Consider the following 22,130-nt stretch of genomic DNA (forward strand, 5'->3'; position numbering starts at 1 on the left):
AGAACACATTGGACTGTAAACTGATCAAATGGCCAAATGAGATTCAGGCTTAGTGTGTTGGAGTAAACATTACTCTATCCACAGAGATGTCTTTCACTTTGATCTGTCTATACCGCCATCCCTCTGCCAAAGTAGAGTTCTATGAACAATTATAAACAATCTTAAACACCTGCAATTCAAATAAGGAAGTTATCATTATGGGGGGCCTGAATGTAAACTGGGATGATAAAAGGGCAGGAAAAATCTTAAACAAATTACAGACCATTTTAACCTCTCTCAACTAATAGATCAACCTACAAGGGTCACTAGTCACTCTAGTACTAGAATAGATCTTCTGTTCACCAACAGAGTAGAAAGGATAAAAAAAAAAAAACCTATAATATTTTAATTGGCATGTCAGATCAAAATCTAATATTTTTTTCCAGAAAACTTTCTAAAAACGCTTAAACAGATCTCATAGGCCCCAATCTTTTACTGATTTTATTCCCAGGAATCTTCAACAAAATCTTGTGGCAGCCTTAAAGCGGCTTGAGTGGAGTGAAATCTTTTTTTGTCATAACATTGAGTCTGGCTGCTCTGTCTTTCTGTCCAAAATCAGTGAAGTGATGGAAACTTTCACCAGAAGAGGGAACAACAGAAAAGGGCAGAAGGTAACCCTACCATGGATAGATGATCATTGCAGAAACTTAATGAGAAAAAGAGACCAACTTCTCAAAAAGTCACTAAAATCAGGGTTAACTACAGACAGGCAAAAATTCTCTCATGCAAGAAATGTAGTAACCCAAACCCTAAGAAAGGCCAAAGCTATTTTTTATATAAACATAATAGAGAGTAATAAAGGTAATGGAAAAAAAAGTTTGGGATTGTATCAATAAACTCACAGGCAGACTCAACAACAAAACCAACAATAACCTTGAATTGAGAATTAATGATGTTCTGGTGAAAGATCCCCTCACCCTTGCTAAAAACACTAAATGCACATTTCATAAGCTCTGTCACTGAAATTATGCAACTATTTATACCCTCTAAGTACACACAATGTCCTATCAAAAATGACCTCCCTACCTTCAATCTGGAGGAAATCACTGAAGCTGAGGTGGGAAAGATAATTAGATCTCTCAATTCTTCAAAAGCCAAAGATGCCTATGGGCTGGATATCAGCTTTCTAAAATCAAATGTTGACCACCTGGCAAAACCACTTACACATTTGGTTAACCTGTCAATCAGTTAACACACCGTTCCATCACAGTGGAAGGTTGCCATGGTTACACCTATCTTTAAATCTGGTTCCAAAACTGATATGACAAATTACAGACCCATAAGCATTCTCCCAGTTATATCTAAGGTGGCTGAGAAGTGGATGGTCAGCCTAATTACCAAACAACTGGATAAGGGACATACCCCCCGCATCATATGCAATTTGGCTTTCGAGCCCTGCACTCCACTGAAACGGCCACCTGTATGCTTACTGAAAAAGTGAGGTACCTTTTGGATGGCAGTCCCTGTGCCATGGCAGTGTTTCTCGACCTGAAAAAGGCCTTTGACACGGTGGATCACCAGGTCCTCCTGTCTAAATCATCTCACTTTAATTTCTCTCCAGAGGCTATTCAGTGGTTCAGATCTTACCTGTCAGACAGAAAACAATGTGTCTCCATCAACAATGTTAAATCTCCCTATCTCAGTTGCTCTGTTGGGGTTCTGCAGGGTTCCATACTTGGGCCAATATTGTTCTCTTTATATATTAACGATCTACCTGATGTATGTAATAATGTCCATTTCCAGATGTATGCAGATGATGCCGTTATCCTCACTCACGGTAAAAGCTATGGCTCACTGCCTCATGTCTACATTTAAATACTCAAAAAACGGTCTGTATGGCTTTTTCTAAAAGACCTGTTGATCTGCAGAATTCCAACGTGTTTCTGAGAGGGGAGGAACTCAGTTTGGTAATAGAGTTTAAGTATCTTGGAGTTACTTTAGACCCAACTCTAACCTACAAAAAACATGTGAAAAAAGTAATCAGAACAGCTAAACTCAATCTGAGCACCTTCAGACAAATAAGATCTTGTTTAACTGAAGAGCAGCAAAAATATTCATACACTCTATGATATTTTCACATACTGAGTACTGCTCCATAATCTGTTCACTGACGGGTAAAACAATACTCGAACCTATTGAGTCTCTCTATAAAAAAAACTCTGAAAACTTTTGACAAAAAATCTTTCTCCTATCATCATTGTGATATTCTAACACGCCATAATCTACTGCGTTTTGACAATCTCATTACTTTCAAACGTGCATGTTGTGTGTATAAGATCTTGAACGGACTTGCACCCTCACTCTTGAGTCAGTTTTTTAAACGTAAATCCACCAACAGTACCAACACTTGAGCAACTACAAGAGGAGACTGTGAAACCCCATTTAGGCGCACTTCCTTCTCACAGACTGCTCTAACAGTCAGAGGCAGCAAAATCTGGAGCAGCCTGCCGACCTCCATGAAAGACTGCTCTACCTTTCTAATCTTTAAAAGGCATTTGAAAGACTGGCTCAAGGCAAATCAGACCTGTAATCACTGTTAACTGACTGTATATAGCCCCCCCCCCCATGTCACTTTACAGCGAAAACTGTTGTGAGCACTGCAGCACTTATATGAGCACTGCAGCACTTTATTACCTTACTAACTATATTCATATATCATATACACTATGCCAGTGACTCATGGACTTGCATTGTTTCATCTATTCACTATCCACAGCCTCTCGATCAACTATTTTGCACTGTATCACATTGCACTGTACGTATTGGTTTTAGTTTATTGTCTATCTGTTTGTTATTTGTTTTACATATTGTGACTTATGTGTTCCTGTTTTTGTTTGCTATTTGTTGTTTTATATATTTTGACTTTTGTGTCCCTGTAACATCATGCTGGAGGACTGCAGTTGAAAATTAGCCTTTGGCTAACACTAGCACATTTACAGCAATGTTCATTAATGTGCACTGTCCTCTAAATAAAAAAAATAAAATTTCGTTACATTTAGAGGCAGCTTGAAAAGGTTGTTACAGCCTGTTCGATAAACTTGTGTTTAGTTATGTTTCACAGTTAACCCATATCACCAAGAAATGCTAAATATAAAGGTTTGTGGCATTTACCTCATTCCTGTACATTATAATTCTGATTAAATCAGCTATTTCTGGCATAATTATTCTGTAACTTTATGTCTGGAAGCAGGACAGAGTAATAATCATACTTTGATGAACTGTCACCAAAATAACACTACAGAATATGCATCAATTATCTGCTCTCAGTAAACACCAATCAATCAATCAATTCAATCAATTTTATTTATAAAGCCCAATATCACAAATCACAGTTTGCCTCACAGGGCTTTACAGCATACGACATCCCTCTGTCCTTATGACCCTCGCAGCGGATAAAGAAAAACTCCCCCAAAAAAACCCTTTAACGGGGAAAAAAAACGGTAGAAACCTCAGGAAGAGCAACTGAGGAGGGATCCCTCTTCCAGGACGGACAGACATGCAATAGATGTCGTACAGAACAGATCAGCATAATACATTAACAGTAATCCGCATGACACAATGTGGTACAATATGTTGAAAGTATGTATTAATATCTGGCAGTATACATGTGTGACAATAGTCATATGTGTATAATAACAGTAGAAGTATGACTAATGACTAATGATGGCAGCAGCAGCAGGAGGCATCTGGCAGGACCACGGCAGCAGCACAACCACACACACCACGCTGTCCAGGCACCGCTGCGATATGAGTTAATCTGAGAGACAGTGGAGCACAAAGGCTCCGGAGAAGAAGCTGAGTTAGTGACATCCAGAATGGCCGAGTTGGCAAGATGCAGTAATAGAATACATGAGGGAGAGAGAGAGAGAGAGAGAGAGAGAGAAGGAGAGAAGGTGCCCGGTGTATTATAGGGGGGTCCTCCGGCAGACTAGGCCTAAATCAGCCTAACTAGGGGCTGGTACAGGGCAAGCCTGAGCACTATAAGCTTTATCAAAGAGGAAAGTCTTAAGTCTAGTCTTAAATGTGGAGACGGTGTCTGCCTCCCGGACCATATGCATGCATCCAGTTTAGTGCTATTTTGTGTTATTAACATGTAACTTTGAATGAGAAACTTTCCAACCTTAGAGTGTGCCACCTGTAGTGCATAAGACCATAAAGGCATTTCTTTCCAGTTAAAATATGTTATATATGCAATGAAGGAGACTGACATTGAATGTTGAAGGCCAGTTTATTCATTATTTTATTGTTTCTGTTAGTCTTTGCCTTAATAGAGTATATGCAGACCATTACTTACCTTGAATTTGCTGTTTTATTTCCATGGTCAGTTGCAGTATGTAATGTTATGATTACATTTAAGGTGTAACCTGATTAGTTTCTGTGGATCTTGCATATGTTGTTTCCTGTAGACCACACACAGTCGCCCAGCCTCTTAATAAACTGGTAAAAGGAAGTTCTGCCTCCTCTGTGTCTGATCAACACCCCTTGGCAACGGCTATCACCCCTGAACCACTTAGTCTCACCTACAGTACATTAAAACCTGTCATGTGTGCCAATGAATGGGCAAGCCAAATCAGCATGTAAAGTCTGCTTTTCTGCAACTCGTCCCTGCCGTAAGTGAACCATTTGAGTGTTCGATTGTGGACTGTGTCATTCCGTTGCCACCTGCTAAATCTGAAGAGGGGCTCCCCTGGCTGATGCTGGCTGCGCGGAAAGCTGTACAAGAGAGCACTGGTTTCAGCCCAAACGAGCTGGTTTTCAGGCATGTGGTGAGAGGCCCTTTGGCTGTGCTAAAAGATAATTGGGTGGAGGCTGAACCGCCGAAAAACCAGGTTGGGTTTAACGGGTTTCAGCATCGCTTGTTTCTAGCCGGTAGTATGGCACGCAATAAGTTGCAGTTGTCTCAGAGTAAGTTGAAGAAACTTCATGATTGCCGGGGGTTCAGTCCTGGAGACTGGGTTTTGGCATTGGTGCCTGTTGTGGGGTCACTCTTTCAGGCCAAGTGCACTGGTCCGTGTGCTGTCGCCGAGAGGCTTTTGGACTTGAGTTGTTTCGTTGCGACGCCGGGTTGGAGAGAGTCTAGACAGCTGTGTCGATGTTGGTCTTTTGGAGCCATGTTGCGGACGTGATTGTGAGTCCTGTCGGGCTGGTGGTAGGGGATGCCCGGCCTCTGTGCATCCGGCTCTGTTTGCCAGTTCAGTGGCTGGTACACATGAGGATGAGGTGCCTGAGCCTGATGAAAGTGTGCTGTGTGGTTGCTTAAAAGATTCAGAGTCTTTGCGTAGCTTGGACAGGCTGCTTGCTCGTTTGCCTGACTCCGAGCATGCTGAGCTGTCTCACTTGTTTCCTTGTCTGGTTGATGACGTTCCTTCGCACATCGACTGGGTTGCACATGACATTGATGTGGGTGACGAGCAGTTGATAAAGCAGCATTTTTGTCGTACGTCACCAGAAAAACTCAAACATAATGAGTTGTTCCCTGTCTTTGCAGGCTTATGATCTGGATATTGGACATATTAAGGGGACCGATAATGTTATTGCTGACGCGTTATCACGTGCTCCTCTGCCGTGAGCTCTTGCGTTGCCACGTGCCACTTCTGTGTTTGTAATGTTATTTCAGGCTGTTTGTGATCTGTTGCTGCTCTGCAGGTCTTCTTAATTTGCTTCCCAGGTACTGGGGTTGCTGAGGACAGGTGGGGAAGGAGCAGGACATGGGCAGGATGGAGGTTATGTGTTTCTCATTATGTGTCATTAGCATTAATAGGTTATTCTTGGTTAATTTTGTTTATTTTCCTTCAGTATTAGTATTTACAGTATTAATATTAAATATCAGTATGAGTATTCTTCTGGGATTTTCATTCAGTTAAATTTTTGCTGGTACTGCTGTGCCGATGTTCCCTGTGGGACACCGTTTTTTTGTGATGATGTAATTGGTGACGTGTTCTGTTGTCTTTCTACCGAGGTCATCAGCTGATTAATTATCTGGATCACGAGCACCTGGGCCCGATGCGTGGACAGATATAAACAGTGCTCTCTGACTCCGCTCTCTCTCTCTCTCTCTCTCTCTCTCTCTCTCTCTCTCTCTCTCTCCCTCCCGACTCTTCGCCAGCGCCCGTACTTTTGTTGGCTTTTCATTTATTTTAGGTTATCTCCACAACACCACACCTCGCATGCTCCACACATCCACATGTACACTACTGATCACACTGACACCCACTAAGTATCCCAGTATTGGCAATGGTACTACTGTACTTTCAATAAAGCAATCGTACTATCAAATTCACAAAAACTCTGTCTGAATACATTGCTCTTCTTAATGGGTTCAGTTGACTATTTAATCTGCAATTTCCTATGACTTGTACCCACCATGTGAAACTGTACGTGGGATACTGGTTACAAAGTGGAGCAACCATCCATCACTTTCTCTACATGGATGACATCAAGCTGTATGCCAGGAGTGAGCGAACATCAACTTACTGATCTACCTCACTATGATCTACAGCAACAATATCGAAATGTGTGGTAAGTGTCGAATGGTGTCCAAGACAGAGAAGACGATCAGAACCAGAGGGATTGAACTACCAGAGGGCAGCATTGTAGTTGTTCAGGACAGCTAAAAATACCTTGGGGTCATGCAGGCAAATGGGAACCATGAGGAGGCCGCAAGAAAGTCAGCCACAGCCGAATACCTACAAAGAGTAAGGCAGGTCCTGAAAAGTGATCTGAATGGAAAGTACAAGGCCCGAGCCATCAACACATACACATCAGATTCCCCGCTGGTATAATGGACCTTTTTCACAGCAGACATTTTGACTTGTGTCAATAGAAAAAGCACAGGTGAAATTGATAACATTAAGGATGGCTGAGTTCCATTCAGTGTCCCAGTAAGCTAGTAACATTTAGCCAACATGGACAATACCAAGGTCTCCCCTAAGTGGAACACAGCTGTCATTAGTGTTATTGAACACACCTGTGTTGTTCCTTCTCTGACGTGTCAAAATGTCTGCTGTGAAAAAGGTCTATAAGCTGGCCAAATGAGGAGATAGACGCCACTGATATCAAGACAAGGAAGCTTCTCACAATGGAGGGAGGGTTTCATCCCCAGTCCAGCACTCTGAGACTGTTAACACAAGCGTAACGAGGGGGGCAGAGGACTGGTGAGCATCAGAGCCACTGTCCAGGACAAAACAACCAAGATCCAGGAATATGCCAGGAAGATGGCCCCCAAAGATAAGTGAATACATCAGGCAGCAGAAACCAGATTCTGCAGGAGCTGACAAACTGGTGATGGCTAACCAACCTGACAATCAATACGTTTACATGACACTTGAAAAAAAAAACGAATTATTGCCTTAATCCGACTATAACTGGACAACTGAAGTGCATGTAAACGCGTTACTCCGACTAATATCGGAGTTCTCCAACTCCGATTAAGACACCCAGGTAATGCGATTGGAATTTGATTTTCTCCGGCATGTATATGCCATAATCGGAGTTAAACTAGACAATGCATGTACGCATGCTCCACACCCCCTGCCCTGGTGTATGACCCCGGAACAGACAAGACATGCTATTGTTGTAACCTTCCAACAGCATACGGCGTTCTTGTCTGCCTCTCAAAATCACTATGACCACGAGGGATAGTGTGCACCTTATCTGCACAATCAGTAACGCGTACATTACGTACGAGATGAACAAAGCTGTACGATTATCCATCTTGCTGTTGTTCGAAAATGCCGGTCTGCTGCCTGACTCCAGTTGTTTATTATTAAGTGACGTGATAGGTCAACCGGAAAGGGGGGTGTATTAACCCCCTGAAACGACGCATATCGCCACCTAGTGTTGAGGAGGAGGACACGTTCCCGTCAGTAATTCGATTTTCTCAGTTGCTTGTAAACTGGGATAAGGACAGAAGTCCAATTAGACGCCAAAATCAAATTCTGAGCATAGCTTGATTAAGCTGTGCATGTAAACGTACTGAGTGTGTTGATCGACAACGAACAACAGAAGAAGGCAGTGGTAACAGATGTAGCAATCCCAAGTGACAGCAACATCAGGAACAAGGAACACGAGAAACTCTAAAAATACCAAAGGCTGAAAGAAGAGCTAGAAGAGATGTGGGAGTAAAGGCAACAGTGGTAATCAGAGCACTTGGGGCTGTGACCCCCAAACTGGGAGAGTGGCTCCAGCAGATTCCAGGTACAATATCTGAGGTCTATGTCCAGAAGAGTGCAGTTCCTGGAACAGCTATGGTACTGCACAGAACCCTCAAACTCCCAGGGGAGGACTGGAGCTTGAGGAAGATACACCACCATCTGCATGGGGGGTTGATGGTGTGAATTGTGTCAAGTGTGTCATTCACTCTTGGATTTTCATTTCTTGCTTAAATTTACTATCATGCATAGGCTTTTGGTGTTTTGCTGTTTATATCATAGACTGTAGGATAATATGGATGTAGTGTCTATTCCATCGTAGATGTTTAAAAAGACTTGAGTTTGGGTTTATCATTTGTTGCCATATTTGTTACTTAAAATACAAAAGCCGGGGACATATTAATGTTTCCTGCGACATAGCATTTAAACAGAAGAAACAACCATCTCACTAGTGCTTCAAGAAATCCCAGTGGCGGTTTCTTGTCCCTTTATTGCTCATTGTCTGGATTTTTCAATCTGTATGAAATTTGTTTTGTATCTCTTGCAGCTATGAATGCGACTGCAGTGAAACAGGATTCCAGGGTGACTACTGTGAAATCGACATCCCTGAGTGTGCTTCTGATCCCTGTCAGCATGGTGCCTCATGCTTAGAGGGAGTCAAAGGATACAGTTGTCTCTGCTGGCCAGGTACTAAAATACATGATGCACATCAAACATTCTTGTACTAACACAAGGACACACAAGGATTGTGAACAGAGCCCACTGTCAATAGAGCAATTCTAGCTGTACTTTTTTACTAAACCACCATGAGATACACAGGCTTTCCACTGAGATACTAAAAAATCATCTGACCTGCAACTAAGACACATAACAAGTGTACACAGTCTTTTTATTATGCCTCTGTGTAGGCGATAGCCATAGCGTTTTTGGGTCGTTTTTGGGAACATGATATCTTAAGAACGTGTGGTTACACTGTAACCTTGGTTCTCTGAGTGAAGAGACTATCTCTCCACTCTGTTACATATTCCATATGTACGGGGTATGATCCCCCTGCTTGTCAGGGTACGTGGATAATTCTTTCAGCCACACCAGCTTGCCCGGCCACGGCCCATTGCGTAGCTATAAAGCGCCTGCGCTGGCGTGTAATCACTGATAGTTTTGATCGAAACGTGTCTCCGAGCAGCCTAAGGATTGGAGAGATAGTCTCTTCACTCAGAGAACCAAGGTTACAGTGTAACCACACGTTCTCTATCGTCTCGAGACTATCTCTCCACTCCATTACATATTCCCTGTGTACACCCCGTGAGGAGACGGTGCAGCCCACAATCCCACACCACAACGTCAATCGAACTATTTACAAATGTACACTATATACAACTCACAGGAGTAGGCCCCGCAAGGCGCTAGGGCCACCCATGGGAGGGAAGGGCTGCCCGGGAAGCCCACAAGACACAAGGCTAACCCAAGGGGGACAGGTAGGGGCCCTGCAAGACGCAAAGGCCATCCTGTTCACGGAGCAGCCACTCAATCAGCCTGCAAGACGCAAGGCTGAGGGGGAGACAAAAATGTCTACCGTCGGGCCACACCCAGCACCCGCTCCCCAAACGAGGGGCTGGCAGCCACGTTCAGATGGTAGAACCTGGTAAAAGTCGACTGGGATGACCACGTGGCGGCGGAGCATATGGAAGCAAGGGAGGCCCCCCGCCGCAAGGCCCATGAGGCAGCCACACTCCGAGTGGAATGTGCCTGGACCCCTGATGGAACAGGCACACCCGACAGTACATAAGCCTGCCGAATAGTGTCTACGATCCAGTGTGACAGCCTGGACTTCGACAAAGGCCTGCCTAAACACCCAGGGTCATAACACACAAAGAGCTGGTCAGACCTCCGGACAGCCTGAGTGCACCGAATGTACTCTGTCAAGGCCCTGACCGGACACAGAGCAGACTGGTCCTGCTCAACCTCCTCGCCAGCACTAGGAGAGGAGAGAGACCTGAGCTCGACTGACTGAGACAGATGGAACTCGGTAAGGACCTTAGGCAGGAAGGCTGGGTTGGGGCGGAGAACCACACTCGATCCGGGAAGAACCGACAACAGTCACCATGCACCGACAAGGCATGGACTTCACTCACTCTTCTCGCCGAAGTGACGGCAAGCAGAAAGGCGGTTTTCATGGAGAGCCACTTCAAATCAGCACCCCCAAGGGGTTCAAAGGGGGAATGCTGAAGGGCCCCAAGGACAACATCCAAGTCCCAAGGGGGAACTGCCGGACCAGTGTTACGCACCGTGAGTCGCTGGGCCCCCCGAAGGAACCGGGAAATGAGGACACAGTCCTCCACTCTCAGCGCAAACTCGCCGATACGCACTGCCTTGATTGCTGCCACCAACCCTCGCAGTGTTTCAGCAGCTTTCTGTACCTCAAGCTGGGACTGCAAGAACCGCAGGATCTCCTGAGCTGGAGCCAAGTAGGGGTCCACCTGCTGAGACTCACACCAGTTGGTAAACACCTGCCAACGGTGTGAATAAGCAGTCCTCATGGATGGTGCTCGGGCATGTTGCATTGTCGCCACCACAGGCTCTGGCAATCCTAAGGCCAGGAGCCTTTCCCTCTCAGGGGCCAAGCCACCAGCCTGAGCCCCGCTGGAAAGGGGTGGAACAGGGCTCCGTTCACCTGGAAGAGCAGGTCCCTCCGGTGCGGGAGCTCCCATGGCGGCCCGTCCAGCAGAGGCGGAATTGCCGAGAACCACAGCATGTGGGGCCACATAGGTGCCACCAATATAAGCCGCACCTGCTCCACCAGAACTCTTTCGAGAACAGGGTGGAGAAGAGTGAAGGGAGGAAAGGCGTAGAGCAGAACCCGGGGCCACGGATGAGCCAGAGCATCCCACCCTAAGGGGGGATTGTCGTTCCTCAGGGAGAAGAAGAGCGGGCAATGCGTTGACTCCCTGGACGCGAACAGGTCGACCTCTGCCCTGCTGAAGCGGCGCCATATCTCGGAGACCACCTGAGGGTGGAGTCTCCACTCCCCCGGCTGGGGCCCTCCTCTCGACATGATGTCTGCCGCGCAGTTCAGTGCCCCTGGCACAGGGGAGCCCAGGCCCCCCTGCCTGTTGATGTAAGCGGCCGTCACTGTGCTCAGTGTCGGTGCGGACAATGACGTGATGACCCCTCAGCCTCGGCAGGAAATGACGCAGAGCGAGGAGAACTGCCCTCAGCTCTAGGACATTTATGTGCTGACACAGTCACCGGCTGGTCCAGACACCGTTGATGCCGCGGCCTTCGTGTACTGCGCCCCACCCTGAGGAGGATGCGTCCGTGTACACCAGCTGGAGGGCCCTGTGGAGCCTCCGAGAGACTACTACTTTGGTCTTGTGGGACCTCTGAGGGCACAGACCCAAACCCAGCAGGCATCTCTGTACAGGCCACATGTGCAAGATGGCGAGGGGGACCACCTGCACCTTGGCTGCCATTAAGCCCATGAGGCGAAGGCAGAGTCCCCAGTTGACCCGAGCGTGCAACTGGAAAAGGGCAAGGCAAGTTCTGAGAGCCTGCTGCCTCTCCAGGGTCAACGTAATCGTCGCCCTCCTCGAGTCCAGGACCATCCCCAGGAAGGTCGTCACCTGGGAAGGCTGGAGCCTGCTCTTCTTGTAGTTCAGGTGCAGACCTAGGCGTGCTCCAGCAGCAGGGCTACGTGGTGGCGGCACTGCTCCTCTGAGACTGCACAGACCAGCCAGTCGTCGAGGTAATTTAGGATCCTGATTCCTCTCTGCCTCAGGGGGGAGAGGGCCGCATCCATACAGCGAGTGAAGGTTCGGGGTGCCAGAGAAATACCGAATCGGTATTTCAGGAAGTCAGGAAGTAGCGGGAGAAAAACCCAGCCTGGTGATCCCCAGAGCCCACCTCCCTTATAGCTGCCTTCTCCAGGAGGGTGGACAGCTCCGCCTCCAAAACTAGTCTCCGTTGAGGATTGCTCACCGTTGTAAAGGTGGGTTTCCTTGTTACAGGTGGCCTGCGTGAAAACTGAAGACAGTATCCATGGGTCATGGTTGAGACCACCCATGGGTCCGTTCCCAGGACCAACCAGGCCATCTCGTGAGAGGCAGGCGGAGGAGACAGGTTGGCCAGGGCCTGGTAATTGTCAGGAGGGCGGGGGGCGCTTGGAGGACCCCATGGCCTTAGCAGATGGTCCTCTCTTTCTGCCCTGTCGGCGGTACCTACCCCACCGGGAAGCCTCCAACTGGAGTCTGAGATCCCTTTGACTCCATGTCGAGGCCTCTGGAGTTGGTGCAGGCTGAGACCGAGACGGCCTTGACCCCCTAGAGCCCGTGACACGCCTGGCAAGGCCCCCTGAGAACTCCTTCGCACAGCGACGGCTCTCCTGTGCTGCATCAAGGCGGTAGCATGAGGCCCAAACATAGCAGTGGATTCCACCGGCACTTTAAGCAGGCAGTCTCTATCCCCCTGCTGTAGCTGGGATTGAGACAGCCACAAGTGGTGCCTAACCACCCAGAAGGAAGCCAAGGCACTGCCTGCTGCCCCAGCCTGCTCCTTCATCACCGAGGAGAGGCGTGAGGAGGCCGTCTGCAGCTCCTCACCTACACTCGTGTCATCCTGAACCCGACGAGACAAGTCGCGGAGGTAAAGTGACAGAATAGCCCCAGTATTGGCCAGCCGAGTCTGCACTGCCATAGCCTTATATAGCTTAGCGAGCAGACTATCCATAACCCTGCAGTTCTTGCTGGAGCAGGTGGCATTACCAAGGATGGAGCTGGAGGGAGAAACTAGTGGGGTGAGGGTTTGGTCCACTGGGGGAAGTGGCCCACAGGCAATCTGGTCCCTGTCATGCACATTGGAGAACCGGCGACATGTCGCAGACCACTTGTGAGCCACCGCTGGAGAGTGGAACTGCTGGCACAGCAGCTCTTTAAAGTCAGGTAGGAGGGGCACCTGGGTAGATGCAGGGCGTACCTCCATATCCTCCTCAAACCTAGAGGAGGTGGCTCGGGGGTTCTCAGGGAGGGCAACGCCCAGAGCCCTGGAAGCCCTGTTAATCACCTCCTCAAAACGGCGGGCTAACTCCCCTCTTGTTATTTCGCCCACTGTCTGCTGTGCACAAGAGAGGTCGTTGTCCTCAGAGGAAAAGACGGTTTCCACATCCACGTCCTCCTCCTCAGCCTCCTCGTCCTCCCTGCTAACTCTGAAGGCGGGGAAAGGAAGGAGCTAAGTGGAGGTCGGACCACCATAGGCTGAAGAGGAAGCAATGGAGCCTGCCAGACTCCTGAACATGCCCTTCCCTCTGAGGCTGCAGCCATTCTCACAGTTTTCTGCCTAGGCCCTTCAGAAATCGGGGAGCCTGCACGCTTTGCAACAAAAAGGCGACAACGAGCCTCCCTAGTACGTGCAGGCAAAATAAAACAGTCCATGCATGACTGAGTATTCTCCTTAGAAACCAGAGCATGCTCATGTCCCAAACATAGTGCGCAGCTATCATGCCCATCCTCTAGGGGCATGGCCACCCCACAACCCACACAGCAATGTCCCTCCTGATGTGCCATACTGCCAGGGACCGGAACCCGGAAGTACTCCGCCACTTCCTGTTTACCGTTAGCCAGTACCACCACAGCTAACTTTGCTTTATATTTGTTAATATTATTATTTTTTGAAGTTTACTCTGCGTGCCGGCCGTTGTGGGAGCCGTACGTTATGAGGGGGTGAGCGGGGGAGTGCTTGAACTGGGAGAGGGAGAGAGTTCGCCGCGGAGCGCGTCAGCTCACGAGCCGCGAGCAATACGCCGGTGAGAGAACGTTTAAAGCAAAAACCCTCAGCACTCAGCGCGTATCCACCAAGCTCGTTAGCTCACGAGCCACGAGCAATACGCCGGGAATAACACACAGCCACCGCTGTTGGGAGCCAGACAACCTCCGGCTCGACCAGGCAGGATGATGACTCTGCTGACACAGGGCAGAAAGAGCTCTAGGACAAAGCAATCCAGGGAGGCTGCCAAAGACAGACGCCCGACTTACACAGGTAAGCGGACTCAAAGCTGTACACCTTCCTTCTCTTTCCTTACAACTCAATTCTTTTCTTTCTCTGCAATACGGATTGTGAGACACTGCACCCTGACGCACAAGTGGAGATCAAACAATCAGTGATTACACGCCAGCACAGGCGCTTTATAGCTACGCAATGGGGCGTGGCCGGGCAAGCCGGTATGTCTTAAAGAATTATCCACGTACCCTGACAAGCAGGGGGATCATACTCTCTGCATTTATTCACTCTAACAGTACAAACTAGTGAGTCTATTTAAAGCGAAAACCCTCAAAACCGCTTACAACAATATTTTTACTTTTACTGATTATTTACAGTAATATGTTGTCCGTAAGAATCGACAACACTTATGAGTCTGGAATCATGTTATCAGTACTGTTTGTCTTCATGCATGCTAACACACTTACAGTTGTGATGTTAAGAATGTTGTTGGGAACATCAATTAGACATCACACGGAGGCACCAATTATGTAGGGAACATAAATTAGGGCGTCACATGGAGGCACCAATTATGTAAGGATCAACATTTCTAGGCGTCACACGGAGGCACCAATTATGCTGGGAACAACAATATTAGGCCTCACCAAGGGGACATCATTGATGTTGGCTATCAGTAATGACTAATAATTATTAATAATAATTAATAATTATGTTAAATAATGTGACTTAATTAACAATAAATCACCTCGTGTGGCACCTTTCCCATAAGGGTAAGAATGATAGCCAGTTAAAAATATCAGTCTCATAAAATACGCTAAACTATTCATTTGGAATTTTGATTAATAATTAAATAATAACCACAATCAAAATTAACAGTAAAGCCTGAAGGATTTCAGAGTTCTTGACGCAGCAGAGGTTGACTATTCATTTACCCTTCTGCAACATTAAACAGACAGCAGGTAATCCCAAAGAATTACATTTACTCATAAAGTAGCAAAGCAAAACCAAACACACAAATTCTAACTAAGACACTGTATACAACCTTGGTGTGTATATGTGTGTCTGTGTGAGATAGAGAGATAGAGCGAGAGAGAGAGAGAGAGAGAAAGGCGAAGCTAGCTAACCAATGACCTAACTGCAGACAATCACAACAATAACTCAATGACAGCAAATCACATACAGTACAGGCCAAAAGTTTGGACACACCTTCTCGTTCAATGCGTTTTCTTTATTTTCATGACTATTTACATTGTAGATTGTGTGGAGCATTGATGTGGAGTTATGTACTTAACAAAAAAAGGTGAAATAACTGAAAACATGTTTTATATTCAAGTTTCTTCAAAATAGCCACCCTTTGCTCTGATTACTGCTTTGCACACTCTTGGCATTCTCTCCATGAGCTTCAAGAGGTAGTCACCTGAAATGGTTTCCACTTCACAGGTGTGCCTTATGAGGGTTAATTAGTGGAATTTCTTGCTTTATCAATGGGGTTGGGACGATCAGTTGTGTTGTGCAGAAGTCAGGTTAATACACAGCCGACAGCCCTATTGGACAACTGTTAAAATTCATATTATGGCAAGAACCAATCAGCTAACTAAAGAAAAACGAGTGACCATCATTACTTTAAGAAATGAAGGTCAGTCAGTCCGGAAAATTGCAAAAACTTTAAATGTGTCCCCAAGTAGAGTCGCAAAAACCATCAAGCGCTCCAACGAAACTGGCACACAAGAGGACTGACCCAGGAAAGGAAGACCAAGAGTCACCTCTGCCTCTGAGGATAAGTTCATCCGAGTCACCAGCCTCAGAAATCGCAAGTTAACAGCAGCTCAGATCAGAGACCAGATGAATGCCACACAGAGTTCTAGCAGCAGACCCATCTCTAGAACAACTGTTAAGAGGAGACTGCGCGAATCAGGCCTTCATGGTCAAATAGCTGCTAGGAAACCACTGCTAAGGAGAGGCAACAAGCAGAAGAGATTTGTTTGGGCCAAGAAACACAAGGAATGGACATTAGACCAGTGGAAATCTGTGCTTTGGTCTGATGAGTCCAAATTTGAGATCTTTGCTTCCAACCGCCGTGTCTTTGTGAGACGCAGAAAAGGTGAACGGATGGATTCCACATGCGTGGTTCCCACTGTGAAGCATGGAGGAGGAGGTGTGATGGTGTGGGGGTGTTTTGCTGGTGACACTGTTGGGGATTTATTCAAAATTGAAGGCACACTGAACCAGCATGGCTACCACAGCATCCTGCAGCGACATGCCATCCCATCCGGTTTGCGTTTAGTTGGATGATCATTTATTTTTCAACAGGACAATGACCCCAAACACACCTCCAGGCTGTGTAAGGGCTATTTGACCAAGAAGGAGAGTGATGGAGTGCTGCGGCAGATGACCTGGCCTCCACAGTCACCGGACCTGAACCCAATCGAGATGGTTTGGGGTGAGCTGGACCGCAGAGTGAAGGCAAAGGGGCCAACAAGTGCTAAACACCTCTGGGAACTCCTTCAAGACTGTTGGAAAACCATTTCAGGTGACTACCTCTTGAAGCTCATGGAGAGAATGCCAAGAGTGTGCAAAGCAGTAATCAGAGCAAAGGGTGGCTATTTTGAAGAAACTAGAATATAAAACATGTTTTCAGTTATTTCACCTTTTTTTGTTAAGTACATAACTCCACATGTGTTCATTCATAGTTTTGATGCCTTCAGTGAGAATCTACAATGTAAATAGTCATGAAAATAAAGAAAACGCATTGAATGAGAAGGTGTGTCCAAACTTTTGGCCTGTACTGTACAACAAGTTAAACAGTCTTGCTTAGCCTGTAAAGCTGTGATAAAGCTATGCCCAGTTGTTATGTTACTGATCCTTGAATGGATGGAAGAAAGAGTCGCTTTGGTGGTGTGCTGCTTTGTTAGCTGGCAGAGGAAGGTGGGAAAGAGCTGTGGTTCCAGATGCAATCTTTGTTGTGTCCTTTGTTCCAAAGGTGAAACTCCGAGGAAGCTGGTCGCTCAGGATCTTTGCAGAGTTAGACGCTGTGTGCTTACTCAATTTGGTTCTCATTGTTGCTAGAAGGTAGTTGCAAACCTTGTGCTTGCAAATCTAACTTCTCTGGTTCAGGTTTAGAGAGTCTGTGATCAATTGCCCCACCTTTGATGGTTCAGGGCAAGGAGCAAGGGTCTGAGCATCTGGGCTGGTCCAGGCCCAGCCGAAAACAGATGTGAGCTGCTCGGCAGCTCCCGTGTAAGAACAAGACTGTCTGAAGGGAGCAGACCTTCACAGACGCCTGTGACATCACAGAGTCACATGTCACTGTAAAAGTCCTGTCCAATCAAGTTTTGAGACTTGTGTCTCACTGACGTGTGAGGTGGGACATCCCGGAGATGGGTGTCAAATAGCTCTCTTTGTTTGAAGAACACAGAGCATGCAGAGAAGAAAAGCCTTCACATGTCCAGTTTAGATTTTAACAAATGACAAATCATCTGTGGTCCTGTGAATCCCAGCAATGTTAATACTGAACAGGTGATATTTATTGTTTTAGCATGCTAATATTTGCTAATTAGCACTAAACCGAAAGTACAGCTGAGACTCATGGCTCATAGCTTTCATTAGTTTTGCAGGTAATTGGTCATAAACCGAAGTATTGGACAAACTAAAATTTTGACCTAATGATGGCGCTAGGTGAAAAGTCAGATGAACATTAAAGTTGACAACACATCCTGAATGGGACATAAATGCCTCTACCAAAATTCAAGGTAATCCACCAAATAGTTAGTGAGATGTTTCAGTCTGGACCTCGGTGGTGGACTAACTGACCTTGCCAATATGTTAGCATGGCTATAAACAAACACAGCATAATGTAACAGCTATATGATCAGAGTTATAAATTCAGTAACAAATGAATGAAAATTCTCAGATTCATCTTTTTTTATTTCAAATGTCAGAAATGGATGAACTTGTGGCTGCAATGGAAGAAAGCTACTTTGGTGATATCATTAATATGCCTTTCCAATGTAAGTGAGGAACTGAAGGTTTATTTTGGTACTTATTTTATTGGTAATGTGACCCAGCTTGCAAAATACTCTTACAGTCTGTGTCTGATCTAAGCAGACATATGTGGAACACTTCATATGTGGTGCTTTCAGTTTGAATATACAAGATCAAACAACATTTTCTGTTTTCTCTTCTCTAGGTTATGACGGACCAAACTGTGAAATTGATAAAGATGAGTGTGCAGACCAGCCCTGTGAGAATGGTGGGGAGTGTTTTGAGCGTTCAGATCCGTCTCACTGGGAGCTGGACTGGGAGCTCAGCTTTGCAGATGCAGCCGGATATATCTGCCAGTGTCAGCCAGGGTTTGCAGGCCAGTAGAAGAGGCAATCAGTTAATATCGCAGTTCTAACACCTTTTTCAATCATCTGACAATCATTTCATGTCTTTCACATTACAGGAGAGAACTGCTCTGTCAATATTAATGAATGTGAGTCTGAACCATGCCAGAATGGAGGCACTTGTGAGGATAAGATCAACGGCTACACCTGTACATGCTCAGTTGGATTTCTAGGTGAGTCTTGGACCTTGGTAAAAATGAACACAATTATCTGCATGTTAAATTTATGAAAGAACATTTAACATTTTCTGATATTTGCCAAACAACAAAAGCTGTGAATTACACTAAAAACAAACCAAGAAAATAGATTGGAAACTATCAAATTAGTTCATAGTTAATTGACCAACGTCAGATAAGCCAAACAACAAAAGCTGTGAATTACACTAAAAACAAACCAAGAAAATAGATTGGAAACTATCAAATTAGTTCATAGTTAATTGACCGTCAGATAAGCCGACAGTGACAAACTTAACACTTGTTTTACTATTTGAAAACCAGTTGATCTGCTAATGGGAAACTCATGCTGTGCAGCCAAACACAATCTCTGTGAACTTTCAAATTCTTGTGGGGATTGCAAAGGAGCCAGGGATCACTCCACAGTTATGGGATGGCCTTCTCTACCACCTCAGCTACCCCCTGTTATGTAATCACAATGCAGGAGTGTGTAGAAACACGTTACAAGTAACTCACATAAGTAAAAAGGTTGACTTTCTAGGGAACGACTACTTTCCTTTTTTTCTCAAATATATCTCTAATCTTTACGCAAATACATTTTAAAGGTAGGGTCTGGAGGATTTTCCAGTTGCTGTTTGTAAACACACATTCAAATTTGGCCCCTCCTATCACGCTCAACTCTCCCGGGTGTACAGAGCCCGGAGGTACGGAAGAAGGCTTCACAGAAGAGGTTCAGGCAAGGCTCGCGCTGGTGCACGCTCGGACACGCTTGGGCACGGCACCTGCGCTCTCTCATTGGCTGGGGAAATCTCCGCCCAGAAGCGGTCCGAGCTCACAAAAACATCATAATACAGTTAAAGAGCAGGAGCTCTGCAAACAGAGTCACCACCACACATGAGTAGAAGCCCATAGGTGATGATTAAGCAGGATTTCATTTGTATATGTCTATATTTTGTTTTGTTTGAAAATCCTCCAGATCCCACCTTTAAGCCAGTAATCTACTTTTTACATTGCAGTATTTGCCATTTATACATTTGTTACAACTGGTAGATTAACTAATGGGTGCGTTTATAAATCCAATCTGATGCTCTTCACTTAAATGAGAGTGCTTTTGTTCAAAGAAATAGAGCATTCAATTTCTATATGAATTATTGGTTAAATCACGTTGCATTATATTCCATCAGTGCTCCAAATTCTGGTCTAGTAAGTGCCAGAGTGTGCTCATTACATTAACAGTTGTCGTTACAAATTTTGCATCGTAAAGAGGGAAAATATTTCCACAAACAACATTTAAGTTAAATTATGAATTGTTGTCAGAAGGGGACTGAGTGAAGAAAATAAGCCTGGATACTTCACTGCAAACCTCCTGATGTGCTCATATGACATCAGCTGATGTTGCAACGTGATCAAGGGGTTAACTTATCAGAGTCACACATACTGCAAAAGCATCTATTAACAGACTCTGAGTCCACTGGCTGCACAATAAATGCAAACATGCAGATATATGTGCATGGTACAAAGTAGCTGGCCTGCAGTTCGTTTGTTACTCATGTAATATAACTTATGTCACATATCTCACTGGACATGCCTCACTAACTTAGTATGCTACACATACTAACACACATGAACAGCAGCCTCCCCACTGAAAGTCTGGAGTTTGTTTGACCCATCAGCCTCCTCTCCCTCCCACACACCCTTACGGACCTTCTCTCTTTATACTATGCCATCAGCTCAGAGCGCCAAAAAATGACGCCTTCTGGTGCATCTTATATCTCCACACAGGGGTGTTTTGGTGCATCGGTAGTGTCTGATGACGAGGGCCAGTGCCTACCTGGCACTAGGTGCCAAGTGTTGTAGCGTTATTTTTTGCATTACTCACTGGCCTACACATCCTAAAAAATATTAAAATGGAAAGTAACTTGTGCTTTGAGTAATTTCATAACCAGGTACTCCTCTACTTGTACTCAAGGAGGTTTCACAAATAATAATTTTCACTTTTACTTTAGTCAATTTTTATGAGAGTAAGTGTACTTTTATTTGAGTGCTGACTTTCAGTGCTCTACCCACCACTGTCACAGTGCGCCCAGTTCAAGTCCAGTTGGGGTCCTTTGTTGCTGAAATACGCAGCAAATTAAAAAGTGCTGTATTTGTTGCAAGTAGAGTATAAGGTGTGTTGTATGATTACAGTTTCTATTTTACTTTACTATTTTAGGTTGTTATTATCATTTTGCTTATTTATTTGTTTTACTTTATGTTGGGATGGGAGGGCGGGTTGGGGGTATTTGATCTGTAGTTTAGTAAGTTTGGTTGACACCTTCATTGTTGCATCAGTTGTATAAATTGCACTGCTAAATGACGTTTATGTGTCACTTTTTGTGGGAAGATTAAAATAAAAATAAAAGAAGATCAGAAATAAAATGTCCAAAAAATGCTTACTGGAGCGTACTCGTTTTTAAAAGACATCCAGTTAAGGTACACAGAAAAAGGAAGAGCACCAAATGTATATTAATCCACTGCTGAAAATAGTCTCAAATGCACTGTTTTCATCTGTTTGAGTGACTTTTAATAAAAACTACAATGACCAGCAGTTTTAGGAAATAAATGATTAGTTTTGTTAAATTAAATGTTTGAAATTCAATTTAATACCATATATTTATGAGGCTTTTTAAATGTTCCTTTTGAAGACTTACATCTTCAGCTGAGAGCCACAGACAGGGCAGGGAAGTCACATGGCATTTGTTGACAATAAGAAAAATACGGGGGGAAAATATCAACATCATCCTTCCCTTCTTTTCCAGTTCATCTCTGATACCTTCCAGCAGTCTGCCACCATCATATTTAACCCTTGGTGTTGCCTTCCTCCAGGTGAGCTATGTGAAGTGAACATCAATGAATGTGAGAGTCAGCCCTGTCAGAATGGTGGCTGGTGTGAAGACGGCAGGGCATCCTACACCTGCCACTGTCCTGAGGTGGAGCCAGGTGAACTTCCCTGGGGAGGTGATCGCTGTGATGTGAAGCTCTACGGCTGTGTGGATCATGAATGCCAGAATGGAGCCACCTGCCACCCGTGGCTGGAGGATGGAGAACACGGTCACACATGCTTGTGCCCTCATGGCTTCTATGACGAGCAGTGCTCCACGAGAACAACATTCTCCTTTTCCACTCCTGGATTCATTCACATCCAAGTTCTTCTGGAAGAAAGGACCCGGAGGGAAGTTGAGCACCCTGTGCACCATGGTTTTGGGATACAGCTACGCTTCCGGACAACTTTACCCAATATGTTGCTCTTCTACAGAGGGGATGTGGACAATAACCTCATCTTGGAGATTGTGAACGGTGGTCTTCATGCAAAAGCCTTTTCTGAGGAGTCTGAACTGGATGTAACATTTCCGGGT

General features: G+C 45.5%; 1 protein-coding gene across 1 annotated transcript in view; it reads left to right on the top strand.

Annotated features, from left to right (window-relative positions):
• Positions 1–22,130, top strand: part of crb2a (crumbs cell polarity complex component 2a) — a 130,633-nt gene that overhangs the window by 71,391 nt on the left and 37,112 nt on the right. Inside the window, exons 4-7 of the mRNA XM_049603990.1 lie at positions 8,737–8,876; positions 18,364–18,534; positions 18,622–18,735; positions 21,601–22,130. The exon at positions 21,601–22,130 is cut by the window's right edge and continues 424 nt beyond it. Coding sequence (XP_049459947.1) covers positions 8,737–8,876; positions 18,364–18,534; positions 18,622–18,735; positions 21,601–22,130 — 955 coding nt within the window. The remainder of the gene's footprint in view (positions 1–8,736; positions 8,877–18,363; positions 18,535–18,621; positions 18,736–21,600) is intronic.

The sequence above is a fragment of the Epinephelus fuscoguttatus genome, linkage group LG18, assembly GCF_011397635.1.
Source record: "Epinephelus fuscoguttatus linkage group LG18, E.fuscoguttatus.final_Chr_v1".
Lineage (NCBI taxonomy): Eukaryota > Metazoa > Chordata > Actinopteri > Perciformes > Serranidae > Epinephelus > Epinephelus fuscoguttatus.